At 53.2% G+C, this 23,690-nt stretch overlaps 1 protein-coding gene across 2 annotated transcripts in view; it reads right to left on the bottom strand.

The window, feature by feature from the left end:
• Positions 1–21,776, bottom strand: part of ETS1 (ETS proto-oncogene 1, transcription factor) — a 78,270-nt gene extending 56,494 nt beyond the window's left edge. The window contains exons 1-3 of one of the 2 annotated variants that reach the window (XM_086861156.1): positions 21,222–21,776; positions 13,052–13,134; positions 10,663–10,807 (exon numbers count right to left, since the gene is read on the bottom strand). In XM_086861156.1, coding sequence (XP_086717282.1) covers positions 10,663–10,807; positions 13,052–13,123 — 217 coding nt within the window. In that variant the 5' untranslated portion in view covers positions 13,124–13,134; positions 21,222–21,776. Of the gene's footprint in view, positions 1–10,662; positions 10,808–13,051; positions 13,135–20,647; positions 20,910–21,221 lie in introns of those variants that run through there. The other variant, XM_023941568.2, reaches the window with a different exon arrangement.
• Positions 21,777–23,690: the final 1,914 nt, after the last annotated feature.

Below are 23,690 nucleotides of genomic sequence, written 5' to 3'. Positions count from 1 at the left end.
GACTGAGCTGACACCCAGCCTGGGACTCGGCACAGGGGAAAGGCAAAGCAAAGCTACTGGGCTGCCTCATTATCCTGTCAGTCTGATTACTGCAGAGCAAGGAAAACTGCTCCTACTTCCTTGGAGTGGATGTTTGCCTGGATGGAAACACAGCCAGAGCTGCCAGACACAGGAGGCCTCTGCCCTCCTGGGGTCAGGCCCAGGCTGGATGCAAAGCAGAGGAAGAGCAGGTCTGGTCACCTCTGGAGATGTCTCAGATACCCCAAGGTTGCTTGTGGTGAGGAGCTGATGCAGGGCAGGAGGAGATGCCAGCTTTATTTCCATCACTGCCTTCCAGAATTAGTCCTGCCTCTGGAGTCTGGAAAACTGGGTTGAAATCTCCCAAGCGCAGACTCTTCTGCAAGATGCCTGGAACTGACCAAATTAGAATTTTTCCATGAACAGGCTCCCTTGGGGCATCTCTCCCTTTTTTTCCTTTTCTACCTCAATGTTGACATCAGTTTGACCAAGCAAGAGCCCCCTGACCCCACTTGAACCTCAGATGTGGAGAGTGAATCACACAGACCTGGGAGAAAGGCTTTCCCGTCTCCTGAAAAAGAGCTGCTGAGTTAAGGAGAAGCAGTTTGGGCTGGATTTTCCTTAGAAATCAAATCTCCCCTTTGGTGGAGCAGTTTATTTTCTCCATTTTTCCTAAATACCAAACCCTGGCACAACCTGAGGCTGTTTTCCCTTGGCCACTCCCTTGTTACCCCTGAGAAAAGAACAACCCCCACTGGGCTCCACCCTCCCGACAGGGATTTGTGGAGATCCCAGCTTTGCATCCCAACCTTCCCTTGCAGCACCACAGGGGAAGGAAAAACATCCAGAGAGAAGCCCTGTCTCTAAAAGGGGATCAGAGGTCTCCAAAGCCAGCTCCCAGAGCACAGAGAAGCTCCTCTTGTGAGCCTAAAACTGGAAATAAGTCCATGTGCAAAGTCCACCCTCCATCCCAAGCTGTTCCCACACCTCACCAAAGCCATTTTGGAGACAGGCAAGAGAGTGACCCCTGAAGGTGCCCCAGGAAATCCATCACCCCAACACAGGGACCTCTTCACCCCTGCCTGCTTCCACAGAGGCCCATGCCTCCCCAGGACCAGCTGCACACAGAGCAGCCACCTTCCAGCTCTGGCCAAGCAGCCAACAACTGACCCACTGCAGCTTTTCCAAAGCTTATTGATCCCAAAGCCCACGGGGGAAGGTCCGTGCCGAGGGCTGGGAAACTCCAGCACGTGCTGGGGACACTGCAGGCAGCTCCAGGCCAGCCACGCCAGCAGCCAAGGATCATTTCAGACGTCTCTTTCTGTGTGTAATCCGAAGCACTTGCACAGCCCCGCTCTCCAGGGACCCTCAGCCACTCTCCTGACCTCACTGAATTAAGTATGGCAATAAAATGTGCACTGAATTAATCATCTGCATATCCAACGTGAGAAACTGCTGTGCAGGGGCTCACGGGAGCGGCTGCAGGGATTTAGGGATCTCACTCCAATGGAAGGCAGTGGGGTTTAGATGCCTAAAGACTTTCTGGTAAGTGATATAGCCAAGGTCTTCCAAACCCCAGCTCTAAGGCACAGTCTGGGCTCCTAGATCTTATCCCTGAGAAGCCTTCTTCCATAAAAAGCCAGGCTGGACAGGACTTGGAGCAGCCTGATCCAGTGGAAGGTGTCCCTGACTAGGGAACTAGACGTGCTTTAAGGTCCCCCAGCCCAAACTATTCTGGGATTCTCTGATTCCATGAGGATGGGTGCTGGGAAGAGCCACAAGGACTGGGAGCTTGGGTGAATGAAGCCCCCTCACCCTCTGGGAAGAGGAGGTTCCACTGTGGGGCCCTTGCAGTTCAACAGCTGATCACTGCAAAGCTGGGATGGAGAGGGATCTGGGAGAGCAGCAAGAGATCAGGGATCCCACATTTCCCCCCAAAGGCTCCAGGAAAGGTGAGAAACATCACAGACACAAAGCAGGCTCTGGAAAATGAGGTGCAGAGAGCTCCTTCAGAAAATTCAGCCCTGGCTCTGCTTGGAAAAGGAGGAATCATTTCCATTCCCAAATGACAGCAGGGGCAGCTCGGGCTGATTTCTGTCTCATTTTAGGAGAGCAGGGAGATGCAATCCCTTACAGGGCTTTCAAGGAAATATCTTCCTAATGCTGTCCTTACTTCTCTAAGCCTGGCACTTCTTCCTGCTCTTCCCCTCTCCAGCCTGGACAAGCTCCCAGAGCTGTGCTGGGGCACAGGACAGTCCCATCCTCCTGGAAGTGTCTCTGTGTTGGAAAAAGCAATTAAAAGAACCGACAGACCATTCTAATTGCCCCCCTCCCCACCCCCCTCCCCAAACGTCTGACAGCAGTTTCTGAGGCTGAAGTGATGCAAATAGCTCAGATAAGGCTCAGATAAAGTATCTGTGCTCTCAAGGGCTTATCTGAGCTGAACACCAACTCCAAAAATTCTGAAATTTGCCCCGTGGGACTGTCTCTGGAACTTGATTTCCATCTGAAGCCCCGACCTCCAGAGGCTGCAGAAACAGCTCCTGTTCAAATGCATTCTTGAGATAGCAGGGTGGGACCCGGCAGGTCTGCAGCTCCCCTGGTGCGGCTATCTGGGATTTGCCTCCTGCTGGGAATGTTGCAAGAGGCTGATGGCTCAAGGGACCGGTGACTGCACCTTTCACCACCCCCGCTCACACTCCAGGGCTGAGGGAAACCTTCCCTGCTCTGATGGAAAGATCACTTTCCCTTGCCTACAGACTGTTCCGTGCCGCTTTTGCTTCCCGGCCCCGCTCAGCGGTTCCAGGCAGAGGGAAGGCTCATGGGACAGCTCGGAGTGCTGGCAGCTCCCTCAGGGACTGGCCAACCTGGGCTTCCTGGGGGCAGCAGGGATCTGCGTGCAAAGGCTCCCCGGCTTCTCTGACAATCCCAGCAGGATGCAAAGGGAGTCAGCAATCCCTGGGACAAGGTCTGATGGAACAGCCCCGGCTCCCAGCAGCGGCCACTCTCTGATATTCTCATAAATGTTCCTGCTTAGCGATCCAGCCTTTCCAAAAACACACAGAGCTGCAAAAGGTGTCACACCTGGGGCTGACACCCACTCCTAGTGCACAGCTCAGCAATGTGGGAAAGGAGCTCAGAAGTCCAAGGCCCTGCAGGCTCCGAGAAGGATAACTGGGATCTCTGTAAGCTGGTACAAAGGCTCCTGGGCTGAGATCATTCCTTGTAGGAGCACCAAGGGTCTCCCATCTCCTGGTCACATCCCATATTCCATGTGCTCTACAGTCACTGGAGTAAAAGAGAGCAGGAAGGATCCACAATCTAATCATTTATACACCTCATGCAAATCTGGCAAGGATGGGAAAATGGAGCTTTCTGAAAACCTTTCAAAGCTCTGCAGAATTTGCCCAAATCCCGCTGATCCAAGCAGAGAGAGATTTCCTCTCTGCAGAGGATTGCAGCCGGCAGGCAGAGTTCTCAGGCAAGAATAATGATGAAATTCTATAGGATGGCTCATAAAGCAGAGAAAAAATTCATTTCCTACTAAAAATTCCCAACGGCTCATTCCCAAAGGACCACAGGACTGCTGCGGAGTGCTGGCCCCCATTCCACCCCACACCTCACCCTGGCCAGAAAACTGGGATTGAGGAAAAACGAGTGGGCAGGTCTGGGCTCCCAGGACTCTGCAGCACTGGCAGCACCAGGGTGAGCCATGAGGTACCAGAACCCAGGGATTGAGGGAAAACTTCCAGGCAATATCCAGCTCACAGATTCTACGGCACTGGCAGCCCCAGGGTTAACCACGAGCCCCAAAATCCCAGGGACTGAGGGAAAACGAGTGGGCAGGGTCCAGGTCCCAGCACTGCTAGTGCCAGAGAGAACCACAAGGCACCAAATCGCAGGGATTGAGGGAAAACGCTCCATGGCACTGGCAGCCCCAGGGTTAACCACAGCGGCGCCCTGTGAGGCAGCGATTTCTGCTTTATTTCAGCAGGGGAAGTGTGTCCCGGCCTGATTAGCCCAATGGTTTCCTCTTTTCCCATAACCTCCAGACCCCCATGGCCTAAGTGTTTACTTTCTGAAATAAAAAATCTGCCAGTGTTTTTCTTTTTGCAGGGCATGTGTATTTTGGGAGGATTCGGGGGGAGGGAAGCGGAGGGGGAGTTGAATGGGACGGGAGGCTGGCGCACACCTCCCTCCCCTCTCCCACCCCTCACCCCAGCTCCTTCCCAGCTGCAGCCTCAGAGCTGAGACTTCTGGCTTCGATGTGAGGAAGAGAGAGAGAAACACATTAATGAGAGGCTCTTGCTCCAGCAGCCATAAACACAAGGAACATCTGGAGGGAGAGAGAGGTGCTCCGAGCTGCCAGGAGCTGAAGGGATCAGGCTGTTTGCAGGGTCCCGGATTCCCCACTCCCCACAGCCCCTCTGACCATGCTGCTGCACTCTCCTGGCATCCCATTGTCCATCCAGAGGGAAAACACAATCAGAGAATCTTAAAGGTTGGAGAAACCCTCTAAGAGAAGGAGAAACCCATCCAGTCCAACCATTCCCCCAGCACTGCTGGGTCCACCACTAAACTCTGTCACCCAGTGCCACATTCACACATTCTTTGAACACTCCAAAGGACAGGGATTTCAACACTTCTCGGGAAGCCTGTTCCAAATATCTCTCCTCACTTCTGCTGCCCTTCCTGCTCCTCATCAGCCCAGCAAACCTCCCTAAGTGCTGATACAAGGGCTGGCCACGGGCAACCAAACCCTCTGGAGAGGGTTCTCTGCTGCCCAGTGCTCCCACAGGTCACGGTTTGAGGCATTGTCTTGGGAAAGCTCAAACACCACACCCCTCTCTCCCCCAGCCAGGTTTGCTTTTGAAGTGTTTGGTGCAGGAAGGTTTCCTCCTCTGGAAAACCGAACAGGTACATCCAGCTCATCCATCCCTACAGAGGGCTCAGTCCTGCTCCAAGAGCACCCCAAAATGAGAGCTCTTCTGCAGGCAGCCTCAAGGCATCACAGAGCCCTGGACATGCTCAGTTCCCTTCCTCCTGCACTCTACATCCCACTATCCCTTCTCCAAGGCACACTGGAGCTCTCAGCTCTGCTGATCATTTTTGCAGCTCCCAAACTTGAGTTTTGCCTCTTGCTGAGATCCCACCCCCTGTTAGACCTGAGAACCTCAACAAATGTCCAGGCTTCTCCCAAAACCCATGCACCAACACTCCAGCTTTCCCCCAGCCTCATCCCAGGCACCAATGCCCTGTTCTGAGCATGATCCCTCATCCCCAGCTGACTCCAGTCTGCAGCTCAAGTGGGAAAAGAGCTCTGAGCTCATTCTCTGCTGATGACCAAGGCACAAGGAGCTCCCTGGGGTTTTGTCTTGGAGAGGCAGCACAGGGAATTTTCCAGAGTCAGACAGGAAACAAATGGAAAAGTGAAAGCCTGGATTTTTGTCATTCTATCACCTCAGTGCAAATAAACCTCTCCAAGTGCTGAGCTGCAGCAGGTCCCAGCACCACGGAGTGTCCTGGGAGCACCTGTCTGTGTTTTCCTCACCTGGGAAACAACAGGATCCACAGGAACCAGGCACTGCAGCTCCCACTGACCTGAGAGCAAAGCAGGGACTGCTCATCCTTCCCAGCAGACTCAAACACTCCACAGGCATCCCACAGCCCTGCAATTCATTCCCAAGGCATAGAGGGATCTCCTCTCTCCACCACTTTCCACAGATTGGAAAGTGCCCTTAACAGAGAAAATGATGTGTGTCCTTCAAGAGCCCAGAGTGTCCATGCCCTTAACTGGAGCCAATGGAATACCCAAAGATCCCCAAAGGAAAAGTAAAAGAAACCCCCATGCTACTCAGGCCCTAAACAGCTCCAGACCCAGAGAGGCTGTGTCACCTCAGCAGCCAGAGGGTGACAACAGAGCCCAGAACCCTCACTCAGCCCTGGGCCAGGGAGAGCTGTGGACCAGGGAATGCTGCAGCAGCTTGGGAAGGGACAGGATTTTGTGCAGGGCTTTCTCTGAGCCATGGAATGAATTTCCATCCAGTGCATCCCTCCCCGTGGGGGCTCACCCTGACTTTTCCCCCAGCATGCTCCCCTTCACCTTCCTGCACATCTTCCTTTGCCACCCCCTTATTTGTTAAAGAGGGTGAGGAGAGCCTGGCTGGCCCAGGGAAGGCCTGGCTGGCCCAGGGATGAGCCTGGCTGGCCCAGGGAAGGGATGGGTGGCCCAAGGATGAGCCTGGCTAGCCCAGGGAAGGCCTGGCTAGCCCAGGGAAGGCCTGGCTGGCCCAGGGAAGGCCTGGCTGGCCCAGGGATGAGCGTGGCTAGCCTAGGGAAGGCATGGCTAGCCCAGGGAAGGCCTGGCTAGCCCAGGGAAGGGATGGGTGGCCCAGGGATGAGCGTGGCTAGCCCAGGGAAGGCCTGGCTAGCCCAGGGAAGGCCTGGCTAGCCCAGGGAAGGGATGGGTGGCCCAGGGATGAGCGTGGCTAGCCCAGGGAAGGCCTGGCTAGCCCAGGGAAGGCCTGGCTGGCCCAGGGAAGGCCTGGCTGGCCCAGGGAAGGCCTGGCTGTCCTGCAGGCAGGAGCAGCAGCTGTGCATGCCCTGTGAGAAGGCGCCCATTCATCTCCCCGAGAGTGTGCGGGGGAGGCAGCACAGCACAGGGGAGGGAGAAGTGTTGGAGGAGGCTGAGAAAAGGAAGGAGGCCGCTGTTAAAAATAGGATAAAAGGACATGAAAAAAAAAAAAAAAAAAAAAAAAAGCAGATTTTTTTTTTAAAAACAGCTTTGCTCAGAAAATGCTCTGCAGCTGGAGAAGCCATCGGGCTGAGCCTGGTCAGCTTTACCTTCCCCCCCCCTCCTCCTCCTCCCCAAGCCCCCTTCCTCCGAGCGTGGGCCTGGAAGATGGCCCACAAACTGCTCGCAGAGAATGTTTTCCTGCAGGGTTCTCCACCGGGAGAAGAGCAGGCAGAGGAGGGGGACACGTGGGGAAAAGCAGGGAGGCTTGGCCACAGATGTGGGCGGCCCCGGGGGACCCCGGCTGCTGGGGCTGGGAGCCGGGCTGGAAGGAGGATCACAGGGTGGGGGCACGGGGGGAGCATCCACCCCTGCTCTGTGTGGGGGCAGAGCACACCGAGGTGTTTCTCCAGCTGCAAGGGCTCGGCTCTCCTGGCCAAACCAGCTCAACACCAGGGCAGCCCAGGCTGCGAGGACTTGATGCCCATGAAGCACCAGCTCTGCTTTTTGCTCTTCAAAAGATCCCTGGAATTGTTCAAGGCCAGCCTGGATGTGGTTTAAAGCAGCCTGCTCTGGTGGAAGGTGTCCCTGGCCGTGGCAGGGTGTTGGAATGAGATGATCCTTAAGGTCCCTTCCAACCCAAGCCATTCTGGGCTTCTGTGGTTTGTTTCTCAGTGAAGCCAGGAGCACTCCCCCAAATGCTCCAGAAGTATCTAAAAGGCTGGGAATACCTTCAGTGCAAGGATGCTAATTCAGCACAACAGTTGTAGAGACTTCTTCTGCTGGAGTCGGGACCGTTCCATCCCTCACTTGCCATTAACAACAGTTTTATCTTCCCTATCAGTAAGGAAAACAAACCCATTCTGAGCGGAAGGCGTTGTTAAAGTGGCCTTGGCTCCTAAAGGCAGCACAAGCCATCATCATGTCCATGCTGAAATTGTAATGGAATCACAGAATCGCAGAGTGGTTTGGGTGGGAAAGGACCTTAAAGATCCTCTCATTCCAACCCTTGCACCACGGGCAGGATTCCACCCCCTGGATCAGGTTGTTCAGAGCCCCACAACAATTTGATAATTCCACTAGCAAATCTTCTCTTCCGCTCCACTTTTACACCTAACCTTGCATAATCCAAAAAATATTCCCAGGGAGGAATATTAGGATCCTATTTCCTTATGAATTCACCCTGAGGTGCTAAGTGTGGCTTTTTCAGCATCCTTTCAGCAACGCTTTGGGCAGGCACAGGGCACCTGCAGTTGGGTGGCAAATGGAGCAGCCAAGGTGCCTTTACAGTCCTGATGCCACCTGTGCAAGGAGCAGAGGTGCTGCCAGCAGCTCCCCTCTGCATGGTCTTGTTCTGTCACCTCTGGGCCAGGCCTTTCCCTCGCTGTGGTGATCCCTGGGCACTGACATTCCCAACATGTGCACCACACATTGTGGCACAAGCTGACAAAACTGTCTCTAGTCCGTTTTCAAATGTTTGCCTTTCAAGCCAAAAAGACTCCACCCCTTCTTGCTTTATCTATGAGCTAAATCCACATCAGGCTTTCCTCTATCCATATCACAGAATAATCTTATCAGCTTCAAGCACAGTGTAAATAAACTTGCCCAAGCTTCAAAGGCAAAGTATCTTCCCTAAACGCAAGCAGCCCTCAAACTCTTAGAAATGTTGTGGGTTTCTATTGCAGGAGGATATATTCACACTTGCATTTTCCTTGTTGACTTGTTTCTTTCACCAACATCAGGACCATGAAAACCAAAATAGCCTCTGGTGCAGCAGAAGAATAGATGACAAATGGTTTTCATGTGTAGCCGAGACACAAAGGAGAAATGAAAGGCTGTTCCTGGCCCCACATACAAATAAGAGTTTCCTCTCATTTAAAATTAGAAACTGCTCTAGACTAAAGAGCCAGCAATATAAAAAAAAAAAAAAAAAAAAAAAAAAAATCAGAGAAAGAGCACCTTGCATTGCAGCAGGCAAAACTGAAAAGTAATTTTTAGGTATTGCAAGTGATCCAGGGGCCTGTCCTGCTCATCCCAACTCACTAAAAGCTGGATCAAAACCTGTGGAAGACAGAAACAGCTTGGGTTTCTTTCCTTGGCCTCACTAATGTTTGAGGCTGACTCCAGCCTCTGCAATAAGAAAGTTCACAGAGCCATCATGGAGTAAGGAAGATCTGGGCTGCAGATATGTTGGTCCCTGGAGAGAGCACTTTCACAGAAAATGGGAGAGGGTTGGGAAAAAAAGCCCTAAAAAAACTTTCCAGGCACAGACTTGCAAAATGTTTGAGCAAATCCAAATGCTGCCAGGGCAGATTTCATCAGAGCAGAGCTGACATCATGCTGAGAGAGGTCACTCACGGGAGTTGAGCAAATAGCTGGAATAAGGACGCCTGGGAATAGCAGAGGGGCTTTGCTCTGGCCACAGGCACAGCTCTCTGTCCATCTCCTGCTCACACTCAAGTGCTCACCAAAGGAGGAAAGGAAAAACCCAAATGCCTGAACCTTTGCCAAGGAGAGATTTCAAACTGTCCATTTGACTGCAGCAGTCACTGGTCCTGCTGAATTCCTCAGCTGCAGAAAGTCTCTGAGCAGCAGGGCTCTCCCTCCCCAGGGGCTGTGAGCACTGCTAACGAGCAGGAACCGCTCACAGGAGAGCAGCACATGCCACAGGACAGCTTACACGGGATTTAAGTGCTTCAGGACAGGCTTATGTGGGACCGGAGTGAAACATAAACTCCATCTTGGCCCTTAGCAAAGGTCACTGTTGTGCAACTTGAGCTCTTTCTCTTGGTTCAGCCAGGCTGTGCCGGGGGGTACCTGAGCCCTGGGCTGCTTCCTCCTCACCCACCCCAGGCCAGAAAACATCTGTCCTGCCAGCTGCAAGAATCAGACACTGCTGCTTTTCCAACAACTTCCAAACTGTAAAGGTGTAGGAGGAGACATTCCCTAGGCCCAGGCAGGGAGTTGATTTAGCTGATAGCCCATCGTGGCCTCTCCTCCAGCTCTGGTGACCACCAGAGAATGATGGTGATTCCTCTCCAGGAATGATAAAATCCCAGAACTGGGTTGGGAGAGGCCTTAAAGCCCATTCAGTGCCACCCCCTGCTGTGGGCAGTGACACCTTCCACTATCCCAGGTTGCTCCAAGTGTCCCAGCCTTGGACACTTCCAGGGCTGGGGCAGCCACAGCTGCTCTGGGCACCCTGTGCCAGTGCAAAGCACTGAGTTATGAGAGACCCAAAATTACCATCAGAGTGGAATGGAAGTTTGGGAATCCCTGTTTCCTTGCAAGCCTCCATGGAGGCCACTTTCCAAAGCCACTAACTTGGAGCCAGGACATCAGTCCTACAAATGGCAGGAGAAATGCAGAGGATGCAACCAGCAGCTTGGCAGGTCCAGCCTGCCCACGGGATCCTGCCAGACCCCAGGGAGCAGGGCTGCTGCCCCTATGTGCACACAGAACTTCAAATTTCCAAAAACCAGCAAAATCACCAGCTGAAAGGGGAGACGGGTTCTCCCATACCATGGCAGGGAAGGAGGAAGCTCCCACCCTTCAGCATCGCTTCAATAGGAGGACAATAGATAAAAAAAACCCATAATTAAGATTTTTTCCTGCTTTTTGGGCCAATCTTCACTAAGAGACCCTTGACACCATCAAGGCAGGCACCTACCTGGTGATGCTGAGCCTGAGGGAGGCACTAAGGGCAAAAACCCCAATAAACGATGGCAGGACTGGGGCAGAAAGCAAATCTGGGAGGAGACGCGGGGGGGACACGACAAACAGAGCCTGGTGGGGATTCAGGCTCATTTTTCCAGCTGAGGCTTCTCCAAGCCCCCCCAGCACAGGGAAGGTGCCCCCCTTTGTCCCCTCCATGTCCCACCCGTGTCCCCCCCTTGTCCCCCGTGTCCTACCCGTGCCGTAGTGCTCCAGCCCCGTGGGCACCTCCTGCGTGGCGGGCTCGTCCCACAGCGGGCAGCACGGCCGGGGCTGGCAGCAGGAGGCCTGAAAGCCACACATCAGCCAGGGATCCTCGCAGGGAGCAGGGACTCCTTGTTTCTGGAAACAGCAGAGGGGAACTGTCAGGGGAGCAGACCCCAAAATGTGCAGGGGTGGTGGGGCTGCCCCCAGAATGGGGCAGCAAGTCCTGCTCTGGCAGATCCCAGCTCGTCTGGCTGAGGGGGTTGGGACGGGACCAAAAAGGGCCTTTTTTAAACCAATCTGAGGAGAAAAGTGAAGGTCAGAGTGAGGCTGAGCTTGGCAGGATTCCAGCCTGAGGGGCCACCCATGGGGACACCCTGTGTGCCAGGGGTTTGTTCCACCCCCCATAACTGGGAATGTCATCTTGAGGCAGCAGAAGGCCCCAAAACCCCCCAAAATGTGGGGGTGCAGAACCACAGCCCTGCCCAGGCACTGTGGCAGAGCCTGCTCCCAGCTGTCATATTTATGTTCCTCTTCCTATTTAGAGAGATATTATTTGGGATTATTTTCTTTATATTTGGGTTATTTATATTTATATTGGTTTTATTGCTGTGTCCACAGACGTGTTTATACATGTGGTATGCACACATGGGTATATGAGTTATACACCTCATATGAAATGTACAGATGCATATATAATTTATATAATATAATGTATTATTACCCAAACATTACATCATATACTGCACTATGTGTTAACACACAATACATTATAGATGTAGTGATTATATGTGTGAGATAAGCATTTATACACCCACACCTATGTAATCCTGCCATATAACTCAATATAAATTACAGATTTATTTTTATTGTATATGAAGCTGAATTTATAGTCTATAAAGAAAATATATTTATCTATAAAGAAAATATATTTATTAGCCATAGATACAGAGGGATTTAGAAACATAGATTTGTTTAGATTGGGAACAAAGCTTTAATAAATGATCCCAGGATATAATTTTCATTTTATTTTGTACACACCTATTTTATACATATATATTTATGTATATATTGTGTGTGTTTATATATATACACATATTTATTATGTGCATCTGTGTGCATATATTATATGTATATTTACCATGGACACACACACACACATATATATATATACACCATATAATAAATACATTGCATTTAAGTGTTTGTCTCCCTTAGAAGAGGACAATACCATGCACATACCTATAAATAAATGCAGGATGTTTGAATATTTTATCATTGTTACCATTTCCCTGCTGGGGAATAGGTTTCCTTGATGGTGAATCAATATTTAAAAGCCAAATGCTTGCTTGGAACCATTTAATGTATGGAGCTGCCTTGGGAATATTTCACGGCTCAGGCTGAGCTTTTCTTTCCAATTTGGGGAAAATGTTGGGTTTTAGCACAAGTTCTGTGCAGCCTGAGGTGTGAGCCCAGAGCTTATCTGACCTCTAATGCCCAGCAGTTCTTTGGACAAATGATTAGAAATGTCATTTCTCTAAACAGAGATCTGATTTCTGTGAATATAGGTCTGATTTATTTAGATATGGATCCATTTTCCTTAAATATGGATCTGATTTTCCTAAAAAAGGCTCAAATCCCTGCCCAGCCTGTCCCAGGATCACATTCCAACCTTTTTTATACACAACTACTCATCAGCTGCCAACAGAACAGAGCTGGCCTGGGAGAGGGAGCACCAGAGTGGTCCCAAAACTGCAAAAAGCCACGAGAACCTTTCCCAAATGCCGTCCTGCTCTGTGCTGGTGCCACTGATCCCAGGTGAAGGTCAGCAGGGGGAGCAGGCAGCAGGACAATGCTTCTCCTGACAATCCTCCCAACACAAGCGCAGGAAATCCGATGCAGGATCCCGTTTCCAGGGGAGGTTTGCAGGCTCGGGAGGGTCAGAGAAGCTCTGGGTAAACACTTGGAATTCAGAAATGCTCTGAACTACCTAAAACCTTGGATACTCAGGAGACAGCACCGAGCTGGGTCAGGGCTGGAGAAATCCCAGCAACCCAAGAGAAAACTGCTGGGGTAGGAAACCAGCCCCAATTCCTGTTTTTTATAGAGTCATGGAGAGATTCAGATTGGAAGGGGACTTAAAGACTGTCTCACTCCAACTCCTGCCATGGCAGGGACACCTTCCCCTGTCCCAGGCTGCTCCAGGCCCTGTCCAGCCTGGCCTTGGGCACTGCCAGGGATCCAGGGGCAGCCACAGCTGCTCTGGGTAACCTGTGCCAGGACCTGCCCACCCTCACAGGGGAGAATTTCTTCCTAAAATCTAATCTATACCCACTCTCATTCAGTGCAAGGCCATTCCCCCTTGTCCTGCCTGTTCCTTACCATCATTCCAGGCCGAGCCAAAGGATAAGGAGCTGTGCTGCCGATGGTTGTGTCCATATAATAACTCATCATCTTGGAGGTGCCTGCAGGAATGGAGATGGACATTAGATTCCATGCCATAAAAATTGACAGCACCAGCTAAATCCATGCTTTCCACAGCTGTGCAAAGCTTGGAGCAGACTGTCCCCTTTAATTAGTTTAGGCTGGAAAAGTTAAGAGGAAAAATACCTGGATTAATAGGAAATATTGTGATTAGAGGGGTCGTATCAACAACACAGCACACAGATGCAGGAGTGTAACCAGGGGAGAGCCTTACAATGGGGAATGAATTATCACCTGCAAGCTGAGGGAGCTGCTCTGAGGGAAGATGAGATCATATTTCCTTTGCTGGAGAATTGGTGGGAAATTGTTGCCAATTTTTTTTCTTTTGAGAGAGAAAAAAAAAAAGGCAGTTTGTTGAGATCAACACCTTTCCTGTGAAAGCTTTGTCATGCCCAGTCTGTCTCACAAAGAACTTTGCTGTTTTCAGGACACATCCTCTGTTTTTGCACATGAGCAGCGAGGTTTCCCTCACTGAATCGTTCCCTTGCAGTCCCACATGGCATTCCTCACACAGGATTCACTCTTCTGAGCAAGTCCTCCTGCCAGAGCTGCTCATTAGCTGGCATTTTTAATCATCAAAAGCCATCAGTGTGGCTGAGGTGGAGGAACTGCAGAGAGGCTCTGTTATCAGAGGTGTGGCTGTTTCTCCCTCTCTCCCTGTGATGCCAAGGGACAGCACAGGGCACTGTGCTCTGGGGATGTGACTCCAAGGTGCTGGCAGGAAAGAGGGAAGGGGAATAGCCTGGGTGTGGCAGGGCTGGCTTGGGCAGGATGGGCCCTGGAGCCGAGGGAATGGCTGTTCCCAGCCTGGTGATGCAGAGGAGCTGCTTTAACCTCCCTGAGGACACAGCTCCGGCTCCTGGAACACCTCTGCGTTCCTGCAGTGGCCACTGCAGCTGCAAACACCTGGCTGAGGTATCTTACAACAAACTCCCAGAACCATCCTGTCCAGCCCTTAACCTGGCACTGCCAGGCCCAGCACAATCCCAAGCGCCACTTTACACGGTTTGGAACACTTGCAGGGAAGGTGACTGCACCATGCCCTTTGCAGCTGTGCCAGTGCTTGACAAACCTTTGAGTGAAGAAATTTTCCTGATATCCAACCTAAACCTCCGCTGGTGGAACCTTGAAGCTGTTTCCTTTACTCCTATCACTTGTTCCCTGGACTCCCCCTGGCTGTCCCCTCCTGGCAGGGAGTTGTGCAGAGCCAGGAGTGCTCCCTGAGCCTCCTCTGCTCCAGGCTGAGCCCCCCAGCTCCCTCAGCAGACTCATGCTCCACATGTTTTGTGCTCAGCTCTTCCCAGCACAACCAGCCCAACCACGTCACCTCCAGCCTTCACTTCTTGCCTGACTCGTGAACATCTCCTGGAGGCCCTGGGATCCTCTCCCAGCCTTCCCTCTGCTCCTTCCCCCAGGGCTTTGCTGCTGCTGGAGCTCTCTGCAGTTGCACCCCTGGGCAGGTCAGAGCTGCTTTGGCTGTGTCTCACTCAGCACCTCAGCAAACAGGGACCCCCAGAGCATCTCCCCCGTGCCCTGTGAGTAATGGCCCAACACAAAACACCTGCATGTGCATGGTATTAAATTATCATCATCATTTCCTGCTGCTTATTACTAACTCTGCCTCGAACACCAGCAGATTTTTTTTTTTCAAACTTCTCTTTTTTAATTCACAAGACTCAAAACTACCCATACGTGGTGGAAGAACCAGCAGGCTGTTTCTGTTTGTGCTGTGCCCAAAACCACAGCGAGTGTGAGTTAGTGTGGCTGAGAAGCCTTAACTAATCTCAGCATCTGTGCACGCCCTGCACAGCCCTAAGGAGGCACTGGAACGCCTTGGCCTCAGCCTCCCTGCAGCTGGGTGACACAGAGACCGTGCCTGGGGCCCACAAGCTGAGTGAGCACAGAACCTTTGGGCTCAAAGGCACCTTAAAGCCCATCCAGTTCCACCCCTGCCATGGGCAGGGACACCTTCCATGAGAGCAGGGTGCTTTAAGCCCTGTCCAACCTGTCCTCGAGCATTCCCAGGGTGGAGCATCCCTGGCACGAAGGGCACCCCCTAACACAGGGCAAGGTGCTCAATCCCAGCCCAACACACGCCTGACCCAACTTTCTGCACATGGAAACCATCTCAGGTAAACATGGGCTGACCTCACCCTAAAGCAAAGGTTGACACTGCCAAACAAAGCCAGACAGGCTGAAACAGAGCCAGAGAGAGCTGGGGGCTGTTCTCCTGCCACAGTGACAGCCACGTGTCCGAGAGCGAGGAGTCACAGCCCCAGAGAGCAAACAGCAGTCCCCAGGAGCATCTCTGCTCTCTGCTTTGCAGCTCATGCAGTGGCAGCTGGGGTTTGGTTTGGGGTTTTTTCTCCTTTGATGGAGGCACCTCGCTCGCAGCAGCTCTCGAGAGCCGTTCATGCCTCGCTGGGTGTCGTTTGCATCTTTCTCAGGCTGAACCTTCCAGCGAGATGCTGCACGCTGCTGGTCGAGGCCGTGGCTGTGCACTGACAGCAGCAGCAGCAAACCCATCCTGACACCCTGGACAGGCTTCATGCAGCAAGGAATAGCAATAGGATTTAACCAGAGCTGCAAATCAGCCCCAGCAACTCTCCCAGCAGCCTGCAAGAGGTGAATTAGCATCTCTAGACAGCAGCTCCAAGACATTCAGCCAGTTTGCTTTCTGGTTTCTCTTCCCCTCTAAGCTGAGCTGTTAAAAAGCACAAGAGAGGAGAAGGAACAGCAAAAAACTCAGCAACAATTTGCATTCCCATCTCTGTGGGTTCAAGAGAAGGCCTGGTTAAACACAAATTAAACCAGTTTCCCAACCTGATGCAGGTTTTGTGGGTGACAATGGTTAAAGGACAGAGAAACACAGGCTGAAGGCTCTGAAAGGACCTGGAATGATGGAATCCCCGAAGAAGGAATCCCAGAAGGGACCATCCCAAGCCCCCACTATGGGCAGGGATGGCACCCAGCAGGTGACACGCCCTGCTGGAAAAGGAATGGAAATGGAATAACTGTGCTCTGGAAAAGCCAGGGTGAAAGAGGAGGCAGAGACAGCACAGAGGGAGCTCTGCTGTGCTTTGTCCAGGCTAATTTTAACAGAACTTCCACCACTTCCCAGAGGAAACTACTTCACAGCCCAAAACATCTCTCACTGTCAGCAAGTTTCCCTGATGGCTGAGCGATATTTTGCTTCTCTTCAGCTTCCTCTAATGAGAGCCCAGAGTTCCTCTCCTCCCCTGGATGCTGTCAGGGAGCTCAGCTGAGCCCCATTCCAGACTGGCGCTCTCCAGGCAGGTAATTTGGCTGATACTGAGGAAATCACTGCAGATTTACATCAAGATAATCCATTGCTGAGAGCTGCTAGTAAATAGAGGGGAATCAGAACCATTTGGTAAAATCCTTAATGACTTAACAGCTTGACTTCAGTCTTATTGTTTGCTCTTATTATTCCTGTCCTATTGTGAAAACATGTGTGGGAGAACCAGCATTTATTGTGGGACTTGATCAAGTACCAGCCAAAGCTATTACACTCTTGGATCATTTCTTAACTAAATTAAAATTTTAATTTCATTTCAACATCCATCCCTCCTCTTTTACAAGGTCGGGATTTTTTTAAATTTTAAGTCAATTACCAAGCTTGGTTTAAAAAAGGAAAAGCAGTTTGTGCTCATGATTCACACATAACACCCCTGCAGAAGTTGGGAAGGAGGTAAAAATGGATATTCGAATAAAGTGAATTTTGTCTATTCAATATATGAAGACACTTTACAGAGTTTCCATGCAATGTTTTAGCTTTATGGTTTTTGAAGGATAGGAAGGGGGAAGTGGAGTGATGCCACAGTGACTTTCCAGTGGCAGAGTCAAGTTTCTGTTTCCCAGTTTAATGCTCCATCCATGGCTCTGCTGCAAAGTCTCGTTCCCCAGTTTCTGAGCTGCAGCAGCACACTCAGCTCCATCCCACATCCCTCAGCCCGGGCTGGGCACACAGGGAAGCTGTCACTGCAGGGTGGCACACCCGGGACAGCCACAAACCCTGTTCAGGAGCTTTCCTCCATCCCCATAAACCGAGAAATTCTTTTTCCATGGGGTCTGACCAGAAGCCAGGAGGATGGGGCAGCATCAGCAATGCCACCAAAATATTTCTGGCTTCAAGAAGGTGAAGCAAGGCTTTAAAAACCTGTAGCAGCCCCTGCCACACCACCACCCTCCCCGGGCTGCCTGGCTGGCACGGAGCTGCTCAGTAACAACCTCTTCATTTTAGCATCGAGCAATAATTTATCATCTTGAAGGGGTGGGGCAAAGAGCCGGTGGAAATGCCATCCTTCCGCCGGGCTTTAACCCTTGGGACCCGGGCACTTTCCAGGCCCCCTGCCAGCTCCTTTCCCAGGGGAAGCAGGGGATGTTGATCTGGTGGCATCTTAGAAACCTCCTTCCATTCATCTGCCCGGCCCCCGCCGGGATACAGCACATCCCTACGGCAGGAGCGGAGCAAGGGACGGGACTGTGCTTTAGATACTTACAACCATGCCTTCTAACACATTGGCCACGCTAAATCCCTTTTCTTACGCTTTTCTAACTTTCGAGTTACAAAATTGGCGCCCGATTTCCTGCAGGGCGAGCGGGCGGGGCGGTGGGTGGTGCTGCGGTGAACAATAGAGCAGCGACAGCCCTTCTGCACCCGCTGGAAATACTGCAGGAGGTTAAAGGGCCGGGATAAGGTCACCCGGGGAAAGTGAGGGGCGAGGCTGAGCATCTGAGCCCCCGGGCCGCCCTCCGAGCTGCAGGGCGCTGACAGCCGGGGGATGAGCGCTGGGGAGCGGCTCGCTGGAAAGGATGGGGCAGGGGCTGCCTGTCAGCATATCCCTGGCAGTTCTGTCCCTCCTGCTCCATCCCTGACTGTTCCATCCCTCCTGCTCCATCCCTGACTGTTCCATCCCTCCTGCTCCATCCCTCCTGCTCCATCCCTGGCTGCTCCATCCCTGGCTGCTCCATCCCTCCTGCTCCATCCCTGGCCGCTCCATCCCTCCTGCTCCATCCCTGACTGTTCCATCCCTCCTGCTCCTTCCCTCCTGCTCCATCCCTGGCCGCTCCATCCCTCCTGCTCCATCGCTCCTGCTCCTTCCCTGACTGTTCCATCCCTGGCTGCTCCATCCCTCCTGCTCCATCCCTCCTGCTCCATCCCTGGCCGCTCCATCCCTCCTGCTCCATCCCTGACTGTTCCATCCCTCCTGCTCCTTCCCTCCTGCTCCATCCCTGGCCGCTCCATCCCTCCTGCTCCATCGCTCCTGCTCCTTCCCTGACTGTTCCATCCCTCCTGCTCCATCCCTGGCAGTTCTGTCCCTCCTGCTCCATCCCTGACTGCTCCATCCCTGGCTCTTCCATCCCTGGCTGCTCCATCCCTCCTGCTCCATCCCTGGCTGCTCCATCCCTCCTGCTCCATCCCTCCTGCTCCATCCCTCCTGCTCCATCCCTGGCAGTTCTGTCCCTCCTGCTCCATCCCTGACTGTTCCATCCCTCCTGCTCCTTCCCTCCTGCTCCTTCCCTCCTGCTCCATCCCTCCTGCTCCATCCCTCCTGCTCCATCCCTGGCAGTTCTGTCCCTCCTGCTCCATCCCTGGCTGCTCCATCCCTCCTGCTCCATCCCTGGCTGCTCCCCTCCCCCGGTGCTGTCAGATCTGAGGGAGATACGATGGGCTCTCAGGAGCTCTCCCATTTGGCTGGACAAACTCTGTCTGGAATGGGTGGCAGCAGCCGTGGGAGGGTGCCAGGGTGGTTAAAGTTTGGCCCAGCCTCACAAAGCCCTCACTCTCTGTTCTCGGAGTAAACTGCTTTTTCTCTGTTTCTCCTGCTCTCTGCTCATTCATCGATTACCCAGCTGCTAATGAAGCTGAAGTAATGCCCCCAGCAGCAGCCCCAGCAGATGCACAGTGAGCTGACCGCACGCTCAGGCAGGAGAGGGTTTAGGTGGGATGCCAGAGCTGTTGCCATTAAATCACCCTGCTCTGCCCCGGTTCACAGCAGCCACCAGCAACTGCAGGAGGATGTGAAGGGAGGGTTAATTAGGTCAGCTGTTATTTCACTCACGAATTTACCTCCGTGAAGCAATAGGCTTCACAATGCCATGGGCCAGGCCCTCAGCTGGGGCCGAGCACGAGGGAAAAGAACAGGATCAGGGTCACGCTGTTCGGAGAGGGATCCCTGCCTGGGGCAGGACCTGACCCCTCACACCTTCCCCATGTCACAGAGCCCAGCCCCTCCCGTGGCACAGGGGCTTGGGCAGGGCTGGCCAGCCCAGCTGGGAATCCCCAGGATCCCTGTGGGACCTTCAGCAGGACACCTGCACCAGCCTGCCCAAACCCACTCTGAAAATGCCACCAAACCCCGCTCTGCCACGGGGCTCCAGACCACTGGGAAAGGTGGGGTTACCTTCTGTGTCTTTGTCCCTCAAGCTGCCAGATGGAAAAGAGTTTTGTGATCTGGAGGGGTACATGGTCCCCCCAAAGCTCTTTGGTGAACCTGAGGACAAGGGACACACACATCCCAGTGCTGGGGTACTAAAAGCACCTCTGCCTTCCATACACCCCCAGGCCCTGGGCAAGGAGAAAATGCCCCAAAAAATCAGCCTTGCCAGAACATTATTTAGATGGCAGGCAGGGGAGAGCTGCAAGGCCAGCGGATCGGGAGGCAGCAGGAACGGGCTGTGGCAGGAAAGCCCCCAAAGGTGTCAGGTGACAGCCCAGGATGGGAAGCTGATGGTGACTCTAACACCATCAGTGAGGGACCACATGCAAAGCAATGATTTACAGACGAGTGGGAAGGGGGAAGGCCTTGGCTGGGCTCCTCTGGGACTCAGTTCCCACTGCCTGGGCTGGCGGGGACAGGATTCTGCTCTTCCCAAGGAATGGCAGCACCTGGGCACCCCATCCCTGCGGCTGTCACACTCCAGCTTCTCCCAAGGACAAATGCTGGCACCTGTGGCACTGTCAGCCCTTTAGGGGATGGCATTGCCATGGAAAACACCTGGAGGCTCACAGCAAATCCTTCCACTCATCCCTGCAAAGCAGGAATTAGCCCCGAGTCTGTCTGTCCGACCTCAGGCACTTTGGATCTCCCCTCCAACACAGCAAAACCAAACCAAATTACACCAAAACCAAATTACAATTCAAAACAGCGAAGGAGCCGCAAATTTAATTCACTGTACCAATGCCAGTGCACAGCTTTCCATTTCTGTGAGGAAAATAATAATGTTTTCCTGAATCTCCATATAAAATTCACGTACAAATAGATATATATATAAATTTTTACAGGGAAGCATCGTCTCAGACATTTACAGAAGATCCTGCGGTAGGGGTACACAAATCAATTACTGCGTGAAACTGGAAACGGAGAGAGGAAAAGTAAATCACCACAAACCAAATCTGAGGCGTCCAGAAAATGTCCACAGGTACCTCCAACCCCCAAAAGAGTTCCGAGAGCCTCTCCCAGCACTTACGGCTCAGCTGAAGGACCCGGGGAAAAGCTTTCTATCCTCCACGGCTCCCCACGCTTGTGTCCGCTCTGGCCGCAGCTACCTGGAGCTGTCGGCGCCGGAGGGAGGATGGAAATCCCATCGTGTTCAGGCAGGGCTGCTATTCAAAGGGAGGGGGAGTGGTCAGCCCCGCTCCCGGGGAGCTGCGGCCGCCGCCAGCCAGGCAAGAGCCACCTCTGGCCGATGGCACGGCTCTGGGCAAGCCAAAGAGCCGCTGCTCGGGGGTGGGAAGGGCACGGAGCCCTGCCGGCCTTTGTGTGCCGTGCCCTTAAATGCAGCCGGGGCTGCAGCCTGCCCGCAGGACGCTGCTGCAGCCCCCAAAGCCCCGTGAGAGGGGTTTATTCCTGCCCGGGGACCGAGTGAAGGCTCGCAGAGCACGGGCAGCTGAGGCTGCTGCAGCTCTGAGCCCAAATCCCGGCCCAATGGCAGAAATCCCTCCCTGCCCCGGGCTCCAGGGCTGTCCCCTCCGCTCCCTGCCTTTCCCCAGCCCCGGCACGGATCCGGCCTGCTGCCCCTCCTGCAAGCCCTTGGCACCTACCTCTGCAACCACAGATACGCCCTGGTAGCTGCTGCTTGCTTGTGAAACACTAGAGGTTGAAGGAAGGCTCCTTCCGTGAGGAGCTGGAGAGGGAATTTGCTGGGGCAGCGTTGGGAGCCGCTGGATCAGCTCTGCCAGGGGTGGATGGTCCCAGCCCGCATCTCTCCAAAGCCCAGTCCCAAGGCAGGTGCTGAGAGTGTCCGGGGCCTCTCAGACACGAGAAGGGCAGGAGAGCACATTCCCGGCTGGCCAGGAGCAGGGAGTGGAGCAGAAACACAGCTTGCAGTGATCTCGCCCCTGTGAATTGTCCGGAGGCTCTGGAAGAGCAGGATCTGGGGCTGCCTTTGCTGAGCATCCCTTTCTCCTCACAGCCTGGCCAGTGGCAGCCCCGAGTCCCGGCTCAGCAGTGTCCATCCCGCCTCCCTCCCTCGCTCTCCAGGCAGCAGAGCTGCCTTTTCCTCCAGGAGAGGGCTCCAGGCTGGAAATCCCAGCTCGGATCCCGTCCCGCTGTCCCCATGAGCGGCCCTGGACGAGCCCCTGGCCGGGACAAAGCCCAGGCACCTCCCTGGGTGCTGCTCCAGGACACAGCGAGAGGCTGGAGCAGCTGCTGGGATCCTCCCTGGAGACCCCGACAGCAGCAGAGCCCCAGCCCAGCTCAGCCCTCCCTGCACGGACACCGGGACATTCTGCTCGCACAGGATCGGCAGGACGGGCTGATTTCCAGGGAATTCAGCAGCACCTTCACCCAACAAACAAAGCAGCCTGTACATCAGAGCGCTGGCACTGCTGGAGGATCAGTGTGGGGACAGGAATAATTCCTGGAGGCTCCTTCCCCAGCACAGCCCTGGGTATTCTCAGCACAGTGGACATTTGCAAAGTACAAACCAACACTGTGTTTGCTCCCACGTGGATAATTTCTGCCTGGCCGTGGCTCCTGTGGCATCTCCTGCTGCCAAATGTTCCCCAGAGAAATCAGATGTGCTGAACAAGTGTTCACAGGATAAAGGTCCCTCCTGTCCCCCTCTCCCAGACCAGGAGGTTGCTAAAGTGCACAAAGTGACAATTGGCAAAAACCCCCATTATTTATGCACATAAAACTATTCCCAGGTCCTTCAGGAGTTCCCAAATGATGAATGAATCTCTCCTTCAGCCCTGAATTTAGAAACACACAGCTCCAGGTGGCCCAAATCTGTTACCTGCTGGACTCACCAGGCACGACTCCCTCTTGTAGCTGTTTTAACACAGGAAATGATTTACAGGGTTCCATCTCCCCAGGAAGGTTTCCAGCCTCCTGGGCTTTGCTACAAAGGCTCTGTCACATCTGAGCTCCAAAGGAGCGGAATGTGTTCAGCAATCAATTTTTATCTGGGCAACTCTTCCCAGGATAACCCCTCTGGCAGCTGCGAGCAAGATGTCCCTGTCTGGATGCTCTGCTCAGGAGGGTGCTGGGATGCAGCAATCCAGACATTAACAGCTCTGTGGAGTGGCTGTGCAGCCAGCTGGAGGCTGGGACGTGGAAGCACAGAGTCATGGAATGCTTTGGGTGGGAAGGGACCGTGAAGATCACCAGGTTCCACGTGGTTGCCTGGTTTCAGGGTCACTGCTGTCACATCAGTCACCCAAAGTAGTTGCTTCAGCTCGCAACAAAAAGTTGGGTTAAATTTCGGGCAGCTCATGGATTTGATCATAAAGTCATTGCACTTTCCATGGCAGCTGCTTTGGGTTTGCTCTATGCTCATAAAAAATAAAGCCATCCCTTAATGTTTCCCTGCAGCAGTTATTGATGGTTTCTTCAAATTGGAGATGCCTTGGGGATGTTTCACAGGTTCTGCACTCATAGGCTGTTTAAATTTGGGGGCACTCAGGCTCCTGTTGAAAGGTGCAGCCCACTGGTGTCACTAGAAACAGCCCCCTTGGCAATAAACTGAGAAAATCCCATCCCCATTTGGGATGGAAGCTCTGGGCAGCATCACTGTGGGGTGGCTGCAACTGGAGGTGCTCCTGGCTTGTCTGCAGGAGCTGGGCAGTGAGCCTGGATCATCTGGGCAAAATTCAGCCCAGTCCTGGGTGTCACTCACTGTCACCTACCCCAGTTCCACTCCCCTGCAGCCCCCAGGTTCCTCTCCAAGGAGAGACCCTGTGCTCGTGCCTGTGGATCATAAACCCCTAAAGGAGAGAAGCTGCATGTAAGGAGCTTCCAGAACCCTTCATGGATCACCATTTCCATCTTACTCTGGGAAACAGAGAAGGAACCAACAAAATCATCCTGAGCGCCCAAATCTCTGCTTTTGGTGTTACCCCAGGGCAAGGGAGCAAGATGGGGATTCCTGAGTTGGAGGAACCTTCCCAGTGTTTGCCCTGGGAGAAGGTGACCCAGCTGGATCAGGAGCTGCCTGTGCCTGGAAATCCATGGCAGGTTTGCCCAGGGAAACGCTCCCTCTGCCCCCCTCAGAACCCGGGCGTGACTCA

Source organism: Cyanistes caeruleus, chromosome 23 (genome assembly GCF_971803275.1).
Source record: "Cyanistes caeruleus chromosome 23, bCyaCae1.hap1.1, whole genome shotgun sequence".
Taxonomy (NCBI): Eukaryota; Metazoa; Chordata; class Aves; order Passeriformes; family Paridae; genus Cyanistes; species Cyanistes caeruleus.
Note: the sequence above shows the minus strand (reverse complement) of the source record. Positions and strands in the feature narration are given on the sequence as shown.